Here is a 16,683-nt window from a genome sequence, read left to right on the forward strand (position 1 = left end):
TCCCGACTTTTGATTGGTATTTTCTTCCATTATAATGAAAGTAAAATAGAATTTTTGGTGAGATTTTAAATTTTGTAATAAAGAAAGCCTATGAAGAAGAAGGCCTACGGTGTAAGGAGGCCTATCCTTATATTTTTTTCCATATTTTTGGCCTCCATTTTAGGCGAAAAAACAAACAACTAGCAATTGAGGGATAAAAGAAGAGCCTGCCAAAAAAATATACAAGGTCCCCTATGATATTGCGAATGTTCAAAAAATCCTTTATAAATAATAAAATATCAATTATACCCCATGTGATATGAAAAGAAAAATTCAAAAAAACCATCGAGGCCAGAGTTGGTCGTACACGCACGTTGTTTACGACTATGAGTCTGGAAAGTACATTTTTTTGATAATTTTTACCTTTCTCTCCAATCTATTATATATAATATTATAAACATTATATAATACTATATAATATTAAACTTTGTTAAGTTTTATAACTTAACAAATTTTAAAATAACATATAGATATTTGTTAACAATAAAATGTTATTTTGTATGTAAATTTATAATTATTTTAATATTTTTAATACAATATCCTTTTTATTAAATTAATTAAAATTAATTTAAAAAACAATGGCTAAGTTACCTTTTTCATCCCATAAAGAAGGAAGTTTTCCTTTTTAGTCCAAATGATTTTCTTTTTAGTCCCATATTTTAACGGGCTATCCATTCTTTCATTAAAATTTGAAGGAAACGGGTTGGGGACTAAGTTGAAAATTTTTTGGTAAAAAATGGGATTAAAATGAAAATCACATAAACCGTGATACTAAAAAGGAAAAATCCCTTCTTTATGGGACGAAAAAGGTAATTTAGTCTTTTATTTCAAAAGCATATTATGCCTGATGAATGAATAGCCATGAGTATTTCTCCCATAAGGGAAAAAAAATTGTTAGGATCAAATTGATACTATTAGAAAATTTAGGGGTCAAAATAAAAATAAAAAATACCTAAAATACAAATTCCTGTAAAATACAACATAAAAAATGACTTTTATATAGTGTGGTACCTGATTTACAAGACCCCGTCGCCATGATGCCAAAAAGGCAATTTCTCTTCAAGTGAGGGGAGAAGTTTACGGTTAGAGAAATTTTCCGCTCCCCTACTCAGTTGAATTACTTCCCGTCAGCAACTCCGGCCGGTTTTAGCCGGCGCTTTTATTACTTTTCGATGGCTGACCCGTATCGATCGAGGTATTTCAACTATTACCCTGTTACAAAGCATATCCGCTAATTATTTTGAATTTAGTCATGGATAGTTTTACCTGTGGCTGTGATTGAATTGAAACAATTGAACACAGAGAAGGATTGAGCACGAGGCCGGCGGCGTATGGCGGTTATTCGGATGAGGTTCAGGTGCGAATCGATCCAGATTTTGATGACGAGGTCACCGGTCTTCGCAAGCAAGTTCGGCGATTACGTGATGTAATTGTTTTTGGTCTAAATTGTTATTTATTTATTTTTGGCTTTAGACAGTAAAGTGTTATTCTCGTAATTTATGTGAATAGGTGGTTCTGTCAAACTGATTGCTTGAAAGTGGAGGAGATTAAGATTGGTAGCTCGTTTATGCTGCATTGCCCAATTTAGCATGAAGATATTAGTCATTTGGTTATTATTAAATGGTATGGTATGGAAATGAGTCTCAAAAATTGTTGATTGAACTTACAAGCCCCATTCATTTTCTTTAATTTCATGTCTATGTGAATCTGGTATGCTAAAGTGACTTTATATTGCATATTAAGAAGATTAGTTTCTCCAATTTTTGATCCGAAATCTAGTTTCTGGGATGACTTTGTGATTCTTGGTCATATGGAGAATAATACATGATGTAGTTAAACTTGGAAATGGTGACTCTCATAATATTTACATAGTAAATGGATAAATACAAATCGCGAGTTGGTTAGGTGCATACATGTGCCCTTTGATTCTTGCCCTTATTCCCATTTTAGTTTCTGTATTATATTATGTGCATGCTCACTGGTGATGCCTTTAGCTCATTTTCTATTTCATGTTCAAGCCCTAAAATTTTCGCCTTCGGTCACTTTTTTCCTTTAGTGAGTTTCTCGCAGTTTTCATTTCCTGTTTCTATTTGTTTTGCTGTTGAGCATTCTCCTATCACTGTAAATGGTTGCATGAGTATGACACTTGGCAAGCAAGCTGTGGATACTGTATAAGAGTTGATGAATGTTTTTATTGTACATGCATCACTTAGAGGAGCAATTATCCTGTAATCTAGACCTCATTCAAGTCATTAGCTTTTGTAAGGTTTAGACTGAATTTAGATTAAACCCCTACAGTCAATGAGTATGTTGATGAGCATGTTGCTATTAGGTGGTGATGTTTGCCTGTAAGTTATTTTTTTTTCTTCTTTATTGTAGCTTTGATTTAGGGCAATGAATTCTTTATTTATAGAACTTTCGCGATGTGCAAGCACCCACGTGCATTTATCAAGTTTTCCAAAGATTCTGTTTTAGAGTTATGGTAAACTGCATGTTGAGGAACAATGTGGCTTTAAATCAAACATTTTGCTGCTAACATGTAACCTGCAGATCCTGCTACAAGTCCTCTGTTCCATTTATAATTTGTTTTTACTGGCCTAGTCTTATTATTCACGTTTTCAATGTGCAGGTAGCTCAAGAAATTGAGACCGAAGCAAAGTTCCAAAATGATTTCCTGAATCAGCTGGTATGTCATGAACTCATAAGTTCAGAATTTGAATTGATCTTCAAGTAATTCTTGAACTGTTACGTATACAAATATATTGAGAAAACGAAATTGAGAACTGATATGCTCAGCTATGGTTTTAGTAAAAAAACAGCCCCTCTTTTCCTGGAGGAATCAAGTGATTGACAAGTTTAATAAGGTGCTGAAGCGATAACTGGTTATCGTACTAAGCCTGTTTGAAATAACTTGGTGAACTTGTTAAAGCTCCACATTTGAGAGCTATCAAGGGAAGGTGAAGGTAGAAAGCTTCATTTTAGTGGACGATCAGGGTGAGGAAGGGAATGTTTTGATATGTTATATGACCTCTCATCTACTAAGAACAGGCGCTCTTGATGCACCTATTTATGCAGGAGAAGGAATTTTTCTTAATTGATAAATTGTCCTTAAAAAACTGATGAGGATTCGTTTTATTTATTTCCTTTTGCAGAGTAAAAGAGTTTTTCGCATTAATTTCCTCTTACTCGATTTCTTGCTTTCTGAACAGATTTATTGAGATTAGTACTTCTACTACTTAGATATTGAAATGTTAGGAAGCAAAGCAATGATGGGGAAGGAATGACCTTTCTCTGTTTCTTTTCTTTGTAGCAAATGACATTGATCAAAGCTCAGGCAGGGATGAAAAACAACATGAGGAGACTCAACAAGAGCATCATAAGGGAAGGATCAAGCCACGTCATGCATGTAGTTCTGTTTGCGCTCTTACTGTTTTTTGTTGTTTACTTCTTTGCCAAATTTTCACAAAGATGAGGATACAAAGAAGTGCGTTGTGTGCTCGTCCAACAATTAACATGTTGAGTTTAGGTAAAACATTTGTTATTTACAGTGTGAAATCCCCTTAGCAGCAGCTGGAATACACCTACACCTACTTGGCCTCTTCTTTTAGTGTTGTCAAGACACTTTCAACTACGAGCTTAGTTGTGGTTTACCTCAATCTTTATGCAAACATAGGGATTATACACTGATGTATTAATTTGGCGTTACCGAAATTGATCTCTAGAGCTGTGTTTGCCATTTTTCTTCAGTACGGTTTGCCGCTTGAAGGAGGCTTTTTTGTCTATTGTTATTTGTTAATACTACTGCCGTAACTTTTGTTTTTCTTTTAATTTTTACATTCACGCACCCAATACACACTCACAAACACAAGATTCAAATACACACTCAAACACTAGATTCAAATGCGAAACTTTCCATAAAAAAAAAGCCTTCTGCCTGAGGTATTGGGTGGTTCTTCTGAAGACACTAATGCTGTAGCTTCAGTTGCTGGGGTTCTTGTTATTAGTTTGCTGTTATGCAGTCTTTATCAGACTCGGATGACAAGAAATAATTCATTACATTAAACTAGGGGTGGGAAATGGACGGGTTGGATTGGGTTTGGATTTGGGTTCGGGTTGGGTTCAAATAGGTTGGATTTGAAATGAATCAAGTTCAAATGGGTCCAAATGAGTTGGGGTTGGATCGGGTTAATATAAATCATTTTATTAATTTGAATCTAAATATTTTAAAAAATTTTACAATGAAAAGAAGAAAAGATCATATTTGAACTACTAAAACATGTAGCTCTCACTTGTAATGCAATACGATTAAATTTGTATTGCACGTCATTTCTGACTAACGATATGTACGTTAAGATTCATTAGCTAAATCATAATGTAAAAAATCTACTAAATATCTAACAAAATACTATATTTTATCAAAATAATTTTAAATAATTCATAAAATTTTGGATGTTCATCTTGAATGAGCACCAAGTCGTGCAACTAAATTCTACTTGTTGAAAGGAAAATTTTATTTTCATCACCTTCAGAATCATAAGCTGTAATATGAAATAAAAAAAACTTAAATAAAAAATATAATGATGAATTACAACGACCTTCCCTCAGGTTTGACATAACTATGAGCATTCCCTTGTTATGTTTGATGGAATTATGTAATCCATGGACGGAGGTATAAAATTGTTAACTATGCCATATCTGTATTTTTAAAAAAATAAAAAAATAAAAAAAATAAAACGGAATGGATGAAAAAAATTAAAAAATTTTTCACTTAGTTGATAGAAAAATAAAAAAAATTAAAAATAAATAAAATATAATTCTTTGTCCACAGAGGCATTTGGTTAGTTCACCACAAAAAAAAATGGCAACCTAACTGAGACTAACAAAATAGGATAATTGTTAGACGACCGTCAAAATTAAAAGGGTATTGATAATTTTTCAAATAACAAGGGGATATTCGTAACTATACCCAAGCTTCAGGAGAGGTTGTAATTTATCCAAAATATAAAATATATGGAGAAAGAGAGTTGTGAGTGTGTGTGTGTATATGTGTGTTTGTGGGGTAGAGAAAGAGGGTTGTGTGTGTATGTGATGTGTGTATGTGTGTATGAAGAGTTGTCAGTATACCCAATTGAGAAAAGAGAAGATTGTTAGTTCATTTTTATTTATTTTTTTAATTTATGGGTTGCATCGATTAAGAATCCATATTAGGCTCATCAACAACTCTTTTAAATTCATAAACAACCATATAAAATATAATTTTATTTAATTCCAATCTATTTCAACTCATTTTAAAATATAACTAATTCAACCCAATCCAAAATTAGTTGGGTTAGGTTGAACCCATGGGTCTCGAATCATCTTAATACTCCAACATTATACCATTTTCTTGGGAACACAAATACTCTGCATACAAATGATTAAATCTTGGGTTAAATACATTTTATACCTTTAAAGTATACCACCTTCTCAATTACCCTCTAAACTAAAGAAACCTTCAAGTACCCCCCCCCCTATCTTTATGATAATCCATTAAACTAAAAATGAACAAAAATACTCTTGACTTTTAATAATATGATATATTCACTATAATGCCCTCTATAGTTATGATAATCAATTAAAATAAAAATGAACAAAAATACTCTTGACTTTTAATAATATGATATATTCACTATAATGCCCTCTATAGTTAAACGTATCAATCAATTGACTTCAGTTTTTATTCATTTATGTGTTAATAAATTAATATTGAATTAATCACATATTGATAAGCTCAATCTTAGTACTTTTAAAATTAAAATAAATTTTTAAATTTGTGTTTGTGCATTATACTAGATATAATTTTAATGACAAAAATATTGCAAGTGGTCGTCGAACATATTGTTTTGGCACCCAAATGTCTGATAAGATAATTTGAGAGTTAATGAGGTTATTCATTTTTTGTCTTTTCACGTAGTAACTCTATTTCACCTCTTGACCTAACCTTAGGTTCAACAAGTTAGGCCTGTCAATTGGTGTGCAATACCTAGACGCAAACCTAAACCCAAAACCTATTTTGATAATTATGACCCATATTCAGTACCTAATATTTTTACATTATATCCAAACTTGGACACATATCTATGGTAATAATTTTTTTAGGTTTGGATAATAAAACACCAGTGGGTAAAATTTTAATATGCAAAAATACATCTTTGTTCGTTAACTTAAAATTAGTGAATTTCGAAATTTTTTGCTAATTATCAATATGACAATTTATACACTCAAATTTGAAATAATTATTTTGTATTTAATTAATTTATAAACATTTTAGTTGAATAAACTTTGCAAATTGATTTGATATGTTCAATAATAGAGGGCATCAAATAAAGTAGACAACATGCAATTAATTCCGAGTTATTTTATCCTATACTTAATTTTGAATTATCCTATCACTTATTTTTTTTTGGGTAAACGTAAGTTTTATTAATAAAATAAAATTGTACAGTACAACAGTGTTCAACTGGTAGTTTCTCCTTCGACAGGCCAAGGAATACGTCATAATCTATATAACGCACATGAACTAATAGAACGAGATAAATAAAACTGATAATCCTCTATCTAATATCTTCCACAATAGCGGTGGCTATGATATTCGGTGGTCGCTCCGTATGCTCAAAGCGTCCTAAATTTCATTCCCTCCAAATGTGGTAAATGCAAGCAGCCAGGAGTGCACGATAAGCCAAGTTAATGATATGTTTTCCTCTCCATTTTCTTGCAGCCCACTCAACGTCCCGTGACCACTCTCTATTAGGCCATTCAAACTGAACGATCCACCGAATCATTGTCAGGCATCTTCTGGCATAACGACATCGAAAGAATAGATAATTATGTGTCTCCATTGCGCCCTCATCACATAATATATAGGCGCCTAGGTATGATAGCCATGGTTTATCAGCTGTGGATAGTTTCCCCAAAATCGCAAGCCATAGGATGAAATTATGCCTGGGGATCTTTAGGGAACCCGAGAGTAGTGAAGACCAACCTACCTTGGGTCCCGGTGGGTCCAATAGCTTGTAAAGAGATGCAATTGTAGGTCGTCTCGTCTCAAATTGCCAAATAATGCGATCTATCTCGCCATGAATTATTGGCAATGCATACAAAATCTCCAAGCACTCCATGTCTATAATGAGAGGCCAATGCCATTGCCCCTCTGTAATAATACTATTGAGCTTGCCTGCCGTCCGAAGCCCAAGTAGACGTGGACTCTTTGGGAATCTCTCAATAAGGGGACCAAGATGATTCCATGGGTCATGCCACAAATAAAATGAATTTCCATCACCAATTTGATAGTCTACCATCGATCGAAGCAAGGGATGTACATGAAGGAGTTTCCTCCAGCCCCACGAACCCCCATTGTTAGTGACCGTCCATTCAGATTTATCACGTAGCTGCCCGTTATATAACCATTCTACCCAGATTGATGTTCTATCACATCGAATAACAATCACGTAGCTGCCCGTTATATAACCATTCTACCCAGATTGATGTTCTATCACATCGAATAACATCACACAACTTCTTGCTCATCAAGGCACGGTTTAAAGTAGTGATGTCCCGTAGGCCCTGACCCCCCTCCAACACCGGCCTATAGACATCCCTCTATGCTACTTTGGCATATCCACTGGTTCCTGCGCCCTTCCACAGAAAAGCTCTCAGACGCTTTTCAATCTCCCTTATAACACCTTTAGGTAGGGTGAATGCAGAAACCCAATATATACTTAACGCCATAAGGACAGATTTAATAATATGTACCCTCCCAGCATACGATAATCTCATTCCTTCCCAACCTTTAATACGTTGTTCAATTTTCAATAATAAAGGCTGGCAGTCTGTTAATGATAATATAGAGGAAAGTAGAGGAAGTCCCAAGTACCTCATCGGAAGATGCCCTTCCTGGAAGCCGAGCATCTCTAATAGCTGCTCCCGTATCTTTTGTGCAAATCGAGAGATGATAAGATGACTCTCATACACATTAAGCCGGAGACCTGACCAGGAGGCGAATAACTACACAACTTTTGCACAATTAGTTTGGCAATAATCTTATATAAAACATTACAACACGAAATAGGGCGAAAATCTGTGACCATCATAGGGGCATGTACCTTAGGGATAAGTGCCAGAAGTGTGGTGTTGTTTGCTTCAGCAGTTTTTCCTTGGTAAAGAACTCCAAGATTGCCTTCGTAACCTCCGGACCTACGATTGGCCAGGCAACTTTATAAAACCCGATGAGAACCCATCCAGTCCAGGTGCTTTATCTTCAATAATGTCAAACACTACCTATTTGATGTCAATTGCAGTGACGGGTGTAAGGAGCTGAAGCCCTTCCTCCTCATTGAGGACATGTCTAGCCCATGGCCTCAGATACTGGATATCTATCACCTACCTCCATCTTTCTCCGCCTAACAGAGCCTGATAGAAGGAGACAAACTCATGAATAACCGCTCCTGGCTCTGAGTAGGTGGTCCTGTGTTCATCATTTATTTGCAAGATTCTCCGAGTGGCACGTCGCTGAGCATTAATCCCCATCCTTCATCCATTGCATCTTAGCTCACTGTTGTAACATGATTTGTTCCATTTTTGCTGCCTTGGCGTATACCAAACGACAACAGTGTTCCAAAAGTAGAAAGAGGTCGTTCTGTCTATCCGAGCTAACCAAGATCTATGCTTCCTCAAGGAATCCTTTAACCAGTCGTACATTGTCCAAAATATCTCCTATATTGCGTTGTTGCTGTCGGAATACTGGCTTTAAAGCTTTTAGTTTCCGTGTAATCGCATACATAGGCACTCCAATAATGTCGTGTTTCCAGACATTCTGCACGCTGGGAATAAAACCTGGTGAAAGAGTAAGGTAATTATCAAATCTGAACATAGCTCCCAGTTGTTGTTGTCGATCTCCACAAAGCACCAGTGGTGAATGATCCGAGATGCGTGGGGTGAGGCTTGAATAGTATGAGTTAGGGAAACGCTCAAGCCATATGTCATTTATGAGCATCCGATCTAAATGCTTTCATAAACTTCGTGAATTCGAACTCAATTTATGTCATATGTACCATTCACCCTACATGGGCATTTGTAGTAATCCCGTGTCCTGTATGCAAGCATTAAATTCATCCATCGCCAATCTGATATCACCAAAATTACCACACACCTCATTGAGGTCACGAACAACATTAAAATCTCCTACTATCCACGGGTCATCCACACATTGACCCGCAAGCACCCCCAATGATGGCCACAACTCACGCTGCTCAACAATTTCAGTGGCACCATTCACAACAGTAATAATCACATTCGTATGGAGTGCGCTAACAGTTACACGACAGTGTACAAATTGATCTCCTAACTCAATCACATTAACATCAAGAATAGTGTCATACCATGCAATTCATGTACGATTTTCAACAGACACAGGATCAACAGACCACTTCCATTGAGGCAGTAAGAAAGATTGTATACGAGCAATATAGTAATTCGTACACGCGTTTCAAGAAGGCCTACAAATTGTAATCTGAACTCTCTTGATTTAATTCATTTTTTTGATTTAATCTCTCTTGAAACTTGAGAAAAATGGAAGAAATAATTGCATTGGACCAAAGTTTGAAAAATACTTTAAAATAGGAGGAAAATAATTACTTTTTCCATTTATTTTAATGATTTTATTTACAAAAAGACTAAAAACACTAAAAATATAATAATTTGAAGTCCAAAATTATAATATAAATTATTTGAGAATCAAAATTGCATAAATAACTTTGGTTTTATCCCTAACTCAAACATGGCGTAAATTCTTTTTAGTAATTAAATTAAATAACCTTAACGCGTAGAAAGGGCGACACAGAACACCACCAATATAAATACTTCATAAACCCTAGGACGCTCTTTTCTCCTCCTTCACAAAGCAAAGCACACCCACACAGTAAGAAAGAAGGCTATGGCGCCCAAAGCCCCCTCTCACTCTCGTCAGCCCACCAAAGAGAAAGAAGAGAAGGAAGAACCCTCTTCGGAGGAGGAGGAATCAGACCCTTCTGAAGAAGAAAAGGGAAACTTTTCGGATGAAGAAGAGGAAGAAGGGTCATCTGACGATGAAGGAGAAGATCAGGAAAAGGTGAAAAGTAATACAACTACAATCTCAGTTGCCAAATTTGGTTCGAAATCAATTGTTCAAGAAAATGGGTCGGATTCTGACCCTGATTCGGAAGGATCCCCTTCTGATTACAAGCTGCAGCCCATCGCTAAGTCATCTGTGGTCTCAGCAAAGCGCGCCCATGAAGAAGGTGATAGCGATCAACAGTCTTTGAGAAGCGGCAAAAAGTCAAGAACTGGAGAGAAACAATCCTCTGCCACCCCTGGTGGAGGGGTTGGGTGTATCACCAGGCTCTGGAGTAATGAGGATGAGATTGCTTTGCTGAATGGAATGATTGATTTCACGAATGTAAAAGGGCTGGACCCGAATGCGGATATGGGGGCTTTTTACGATTTCGTTAAGGGAAAATTGCAGGTGGATTTCGCAAGGGATCAGCTGAGAACTAAGATTAGTAGGATGAAGAAGAGGTTCTTGAATGCTTTGAAGAAAGGTGGGAATGGGTTGGACCCTGTGTTTTCCAAGCCACATGAGGATATGACATTTGAACTCTCCAAGAAAATCTGGGATTTTGCTGTTGGAAATAGTGAAGGAGGTAAGAAAGGTGATAATGCAAAGAAAGGTATTCTGAAGGCAGAAAAGATTGGGGTGGACGAGAAAGAGATTGCAAATAAGGAAAAGGAAGGTGGAGAGCAGGATTTTTGGTCCAAGTACCGATATGTAAATGAGTCATTTCATAATATTGAGGGGAACTTTCCCTCTTTGGCGATGTCCGAGGCTGGGATGAGTTTTGTGAGGGAAAGGTTGAGTTTGATTGGGAGCGTGAAGGCCAAGGAATTGGATGACAAATGGAAGCAATTGATTGCGGCCGAGGCTGAGCTAAATTACAAGATGTTAGCTTTGATGACAGAACAAGTAAAGATGGCTTTCGGTCAGTAAATAGGGGTATAATTTTGTAGTCACAAGTTCATATTTTTCTTGATCCATATGAGTTAAGTTGTGGGCTGCATCTTTCTTTTCGTTAGGGTAATGGAGCTTTTAAGATTCTGTCCAACTGGATGCTATGTTCGTAGTCTAGCAATCTTTGTTTTGGTGATGAGTTCAGTTTTTTAAATATAAAAATTGTTGAGACGTGTTACCTGTGCCGTCTACTTATTATAGCAATTCTGTCAAATAAGTAGATAGCATTGCTTGGCTTATAACTGACTGATGCATATCCTACATAAAATGATGGCACGATATGCTGAATCCCATGGTACCTTCAATGCCAATGAGTAAGAAATGTTGAATCTTTGTGGAATCTTGTCATCAAGATCTTTAAAGCAACACAATTTGTTTTGGATAATAGAACTACCTTCTTGCTTGGATTTTCCCATTCTTTATTACATTTAAAGCACTCGAGGTGATAAATAGGTTATAAATAAAGTCTCGTTCCGTTTTTACTGCTTAAATCAGATTGCAAGGTGGTTCCTGAAGTATTTTGTTTGTTACCCCATTATTATATTGCCTAAAGATGCTTAGGCTTTGTATTACACTTTTCTTGGATTATACTTCCGCCTGCTGTGTGGTTTGAGATCACTTTACCTTCTTAAGGGCTGTTTACCTTTTTTGTTTAGAATAATCCTATCTGTCCAACTAACTTTTTTTTACGTGTTTGATATTATGTGATTTTGACATGGGGATAAAATAAATGCTCCTCCTCCGGTTTCTCATCTGTTGCCTACTTTTAGTTGCCAATGTATCTATAAAGACTAAGCTGATTGTATGTTGTAATGGTGTATAAACAAGTCCAACTTGGCTAAAACACATTTCTCCATGAAAATCCCTTTGCCTGCTGATATAATATATGTTATTTGTGTGGAGAATGACTAGATATCCAACACCCAGAGCTTCAAAATCCTTTTGGTCTGAGTTCAGGTTGTTTATGCAGTTGCTCCCTTTATACAACTTCATTACTTTACGTCTGATTTTGCCTGTTAAATGAGAAGTTGTTACCCTTAATATTGATACAGTCGTACTTCACTAGTTTATATGGTATGAGTGGAGCCATGAAGAACTTTGATGCTTAGGATGGACTTATTTTCTCGGTTTGTGACATTAGAGTCCAATGTTTAATTCATACTCCATTCATTTCTGACATTCATTTTAAAGAAACTGATCATTTTGAATTCAATACACCAATATTCCATGAAACAAAACGTGTTCTTTGATTGACCTGATCCTTTGCGAATTAAATGAGTTTCTATTTCTGGTGACTGACTAAATTTTGAGTTTGTGAATTAAATTAACTATGTGGAAGTGCCAGTCGACAAAACGATGAGCAGCAAAGCTAGCGTTATGAAAAGATGAGTTGTATACTTAACGATATACATTAATGAATGTTGTAGTTTCTGATTTGATGATTCCAGAAAGCTATGTGCAATTCAATGCATGTTCGATCTGAAGTTTAGCCGCCTAGCAAACTGATTATCTCTAGATTCCATGCTCACAATTACATATGCACCCAGCGTCTGTTGCTCTGGTTCATGGTTTTGTGATTAGCTGAGCGATAGCGTTCCAGCTTTAGAGAGCCATTCTGGAAAGAATTTTCTCACAAACTAAGGTGCGGAAACAGACCTTGCAACATTGCATCGATGATATCTTGCTTGGCTTGATTTATTTATCAAATTTACCCTTTGTTTTTGGATATCTGTCATGTTTTACGCATAAGCTTTCAGCAGTTCTCTCTACGTGCAACTTTGCTCTCGTGCTTGGTCATGTACGTTCTCTTCTATTATCTGCGTCTTGTTTGTAGGTTTTTCTTAGATTCTTACAGCCGATTTATGCATTATATTGCTCTACTGTTCTGATGCATGATGGTCGGTTGCCCGTTACCCGTTTCTTCCCATTGTTGGCTGTTCATATTATCCTGTCATCTCTGGATGCCAGACCAAACAGTTAATGTTCGATGGTATCTTTTGATGGTCATCTTCTGACAGAAATCCTATGATATTCCTAAAATTATAGAGCTAGATGTAAGATCTTGGCCTAAAATCAGAGGTACAAATGTTGTTCACAGTGCCCTCATTCTTAAGATCATAAGCATTATCGATAGCAGTATCTTGCTTCTCAATTGCCAAATAGAAATTTGTCAGATGAGTTTCGATATTCTTTATAAGGTTGTACTGATAGGGAATAATGTTAAGTACCCTTAAAGAGTCCTATAATTTTAGGGCATGTCCTAACCCGTGGTGGTAATAGGAGATAAGCCACTTAAACCTTCTTTTACCCCAAAAAAAAGTCACCTGGAACATGCTATGAGAAACCTTGAATTGTTTAACAAGAAGCATGGTAACGACACACAACATGATTTTCAGACAGAAATAGTCTTTATAATTAATCTAAAATTTCAGACAAAATTAGCCAAACACCACCTAACAAACCCGCGACATAATTTCTCAAGAACAAAATGCAAACGATAATAATCGCGACAACATGAACACCCCAAAAATCAAACTACGACCCAAGACATAGTCTCAGGAGATCGGGAACATGATCGAATATTATCCAAGGAAACGAGTGATGAAAAAGTTGAAACGAATCGAGTCATTTTTAGTTAAAAACGAGAATTTGGGTTTGGATCAATTAATTAACAGGTAAAGTTAGGAGACAAAAGGGGGAGTTAAGGAAACATGTTGGCCGGTTTTAAGGGAGCGCGGCGGTGGAGGTAACATAATAGGCAACGGCAAACACGGCGTGGACCATGCACAAAATCCCACCAGTAGATAGGAAATGGTGGTGCGTGAAGCCGCAGGATGCCCTTGATTTGTTGTTTGATATTGTTCCCATCACCAGCATAGATAGACCAACCGCCAGGATGATCCTGAACATATTACATGCGTACAACCCACAAAATATCAGCCTATTGTCATCAGCAAAAGAGAGAGAGAAAGCAGAATATTAAAAATAAAGAAAAATATTTTTAAAAATGAAATCTTTTTTTTTTTTTTTTTCGCCATCTGAGATTTTCATTTTTGGACCCTCAGTAATTTGATTCAAGTACATCTTTGAAGATGAAGTTAATTTGTATTCACAAGTAATGATTTGGGGTGCATATAGAAATTGGATGATGCTTATATTTTGATGGATTTGAAATTTATTATAATAAACTTAAAATAGTTCTAATGACAGTTAGTCAAGGTTTCAAGATTTATAAATTCCTGATTTCAAATTCTTTAATTCAAATCACCCCATTTCTATTACCTTTTGTTGGATTTTAACCAAAAATAAATATACATAGGGGTAATTACAATAAGACCTTTTCTAAAATATTATGAAATTACAGTTTTTCCCAAAAATATTTCGAAATTATACTTACATCCCTTTTGAAAATTCTCCGTTTACATCTGACCCATTTCCATTAGGATTTAGATGAAAAATGTTGACATCAATAAAAAAAAATACATAAAATTTCAATTATGCTCCTCATTTAATATTTATATGTATATTCTTATACTGTAAGGGGATAAGTGCAATATATATAGGGAGTGAGGTTAACTTCATTACGTTTTTTCCCTTATAAGTACAAAATTATTATAAGAAAATATTATATAATGGGTAAAATTAGAAATTTATGTAATGTTTTTACTAAGATCTAATATTTTTTATCCAAATTCTAGAAAGAAAAAAAAAAGATTCAGGTATAAATGATGAATTTTCGAAAATGATTATGGAAAAAAAATATGATTTCGCATTTTTAAAAAAAATCTAAATATGTAAATATAAATTCATACGGCGTTGCAATGACAAGAAGAGAAGGGAAGGTGTGAGGAGTACCATGTGAAAACAAGGCATGCCATTGACAACTTCTTGCTGGGGGCTGCTTTCTGAAGCTCCTCCTGAGTAGTGCAGACGCTGCACCCTCCGAGCAAATTGGCAAGAACATGAGCCAAACTAAGAAGGGTTGCGGCAGCTACGCCTAGAACGAAAGCCTCGTGGCTCGGCTCTTTACACTCGAATATCCACAGCCTCAAATGCTTCTCCTAACGATCAACAAACACAAATTCAGTACCAGAAAGAGACAGCGATATGCATAAACCGATGTGTTACACTTATATGACTAACAAACATGGTACCGACCGTGTGTGTTTTGACTGTTATAACACTATCTGAAACGCAAAAAACACCTGATTTTGAGCGGCCTCGCCTTTGATTCCAAGAATTCCAGCAGTGACATCCAATGCCACAATCAGGAGACATGCAAAAATGCCTATAAATTTATTCATTTTCTCCCTCAAGAATATGTGTGTGGGGTCTTGAGGGACAAGACGAACAAGAATGTAATAAACTATACCCTATTCAAGAACACCTTTATAGATCATATGACAAATGAAATGTGACATAGGGCAACAAGGGACTTCTATATATATATATATGAATAGAATTATTAATAAATAATTATACCTAAATATTCTTGAAAAAGCTTCTTTTGTCACTAGAATGGTGACTTTATTTTGCTTTTATACCTACTTTAACCTTCTTTTGTTTGGGGGGATTCTTTCCATAGAGGAAGAAGTAAAGTAGGGTATAAAACAACTAAGGAGTAGTGTGACTACTGCAGGTTAGGCATCTTTGATGTTGGGTGCATATGCATTAGGGTTTTTGACTCCTAATATATTGATTTAAACAGCAATAAACGCGTTCGAAATCTTGAAGCCACACTTATTGATGGGAATTTAACTCGGGTTTAACTCGTTCGTTCCCGTTTCGAATATGATTAGTTTCATCTCCAATGTGAAATGAGAAAACCTGCGGTGAAAACCCCAAAAAAATAGAAAAAAATTGTGTGTGCTCATAGGTATGTCTAGAAAATTAACAAGAACGGGGATGCATTATATGTGATAAATTAGGGTTGTCAATAGATTGATTAAAAATTCGTTAATTCCATTATAAGTTTCCAAATAATTATGGATTAATCTATTCAAATATTGGAAGTGACTACATTTAATAATTAGTTAATATTTCCTTTAGGGGGAAATTAAATTACACCAATAGTAATTTTCATTTATATCATTGGGATCCAAAAGCAAATTCAGATAATTAATTACACTTTTACTATAAATATATATATGGATTAGGTCAAAATATATTATAAATCCGTTTACACCTAAATTTGGACCAAGTAGCAAATTACATTTGATGTTTATATTGTTCACACACTACAAAAAAAAAAAAAAATATATGAAATTTAGGGGTGGATTTTATGAACGATTTCTTCTTATCTTTTGAAACGGATGGAAATTGAAGAAATCAATTTGAAGTGGATTTTGAAATAATTTACGTTCCGTCGCTATAGACGTCGTTCCTAATAATTAGGAACGATTTGTGCAGGACTGTTCCTAAATTGAAACGGTTATTGTGCCACATTATTCTTGACTGATCCTAATAGTGTATTTGAATATGAAAAATTGATTTGATTGATTGGAACACATTGGATACGTTTTGGAATGGCTGTACAAATAAAATCGTTATAATTTTGGAACGAC

The 16,683-nt window shown here is 35.4% G+C and overlaps 3 protein-coding genes across 3 annotated transcripts; 2 read left to right on the forward strand and 1 right to left on the reverse strand.

The window, feature by feature from the left end:
- Positions 1,034-3,857, forward strand: LOC105162646 (bet1-like protein At4g14600). Its single transcript, XM_011080728.2, has 4 exons — positions 1,034-1,234; positions 1,342-1,465; positions 2,669-2,725; positions 3,350-3,857. The coding sequence occupies exons 1-4, from the start codon at positions 1,212-1,214 to the stop codon at positions 3,509-3,511; spliced, it is 366 nt and encodes a 121-aa protein (XP_011079030.1). The 5' UTR covers positions 1,034-1,211; the 3' UTR covers positions 3,512-3,857.
- LOC105162647 (STOREKEEPER protein) lies at positions 9,948-11,297 on the forward strand. The gene has a single exon (XM_011080729.2). It carries the CDS (start codon positions 10,010-10,012, stop codon positions 11,096-11,098), a length of 1,089 nt encoding a protein of 362 aa, XP_011079031.1. The 5' UTR covers positions 9,948-10,009; the 3' UTR covers positions 11,099-11,297.
- LOC105162648 lies at positions 13,763-15,534 on the reverse strand. The gene is made up of 3 exons (XM_011080730.2): positions 15,325-15,534; positions 14,975-15,180; positions 13,763-14,021 (listed from the first exon to the last, which is right to left on the reverse strand). The coding sequence occupies exons 1-3, from the start codon at positions 15,421-15,423 to the stop codon at positions 13,844-13,846; spliced, it is 483 nt and encodes a 160-aa protein (XP_011079032.1). The 5' UTR covers positions 15,424-15,534; the 3' UTR covers positions 13,763-13,843.

Source organism: Sesamum indicum, linkage group LG5 (genome assembly GCF_000512975.1).
Source record: "Sesamum indicum cultivar Zhongzhi No. 13 linkage group LG5, S_indicum_v1.0, whole genome shotgun sequence".
NCBI classification, from domain to species: domain Eukaryota; kingdom Viridiplantae; phylum Streptophyta; class Magnoliopsida; order Lamiales; family Pedaliaceae; genus Sesamum; species Sesamum indicum.

Excerpts from the sequence above, each read along its gene's own strand:
- LOC105162647 (XM_011080729.2), top strand. The coding sequence starts at position 10,010 with ATGGCGCCCAAAGCCCCCTCTCACTCTCGTCAGCCCACCAAAGAGAAA.
- LOC105162646 (XM_011080728.2), top strand. The coding sequence starts at position 1,212 with ATGGCTGACCCGTATCGATCGAG. Across the intron at positions 1,466-2,668 it reads AAGTTCGGCGATTACGTGAT|GTAGCTCAAGAAATTGAGAC; the intron begins GTAATTGTTTTT and ends TTCAATGTGCAG. Across the intron at positions 2,726-3,349 it reads ATGATTTCCTGAATCAGCTG|CAAATGACATTGATCAAAGC; the intron begins GTATGTCATGAA and ends TTTTCTTTGTAG.
- LOC105162648 (XM_011080730.2), bottom strand. The coding sequence starts at position 15,423 with ATGAATAAATTTATAGGCATTTTTGCATGTCTCCTGATTGTGGCATTG. Across the intron at positions 15,181-15,324 it reads GCGAGGCCGCTCAAAATCAG|GAGAAGCATTTGAGGCTGTG; the intron begins GTGTTTTTTGCG and ends GTTGATCGTTAG. Across the intron at positions 14,022-14,974 it reads GCATGCCTTGTTTTCACATG|GATCATCCTGGCGGTTGGTC; the intron begins GTACTCCTCACA and ends TAATATGTTCAG.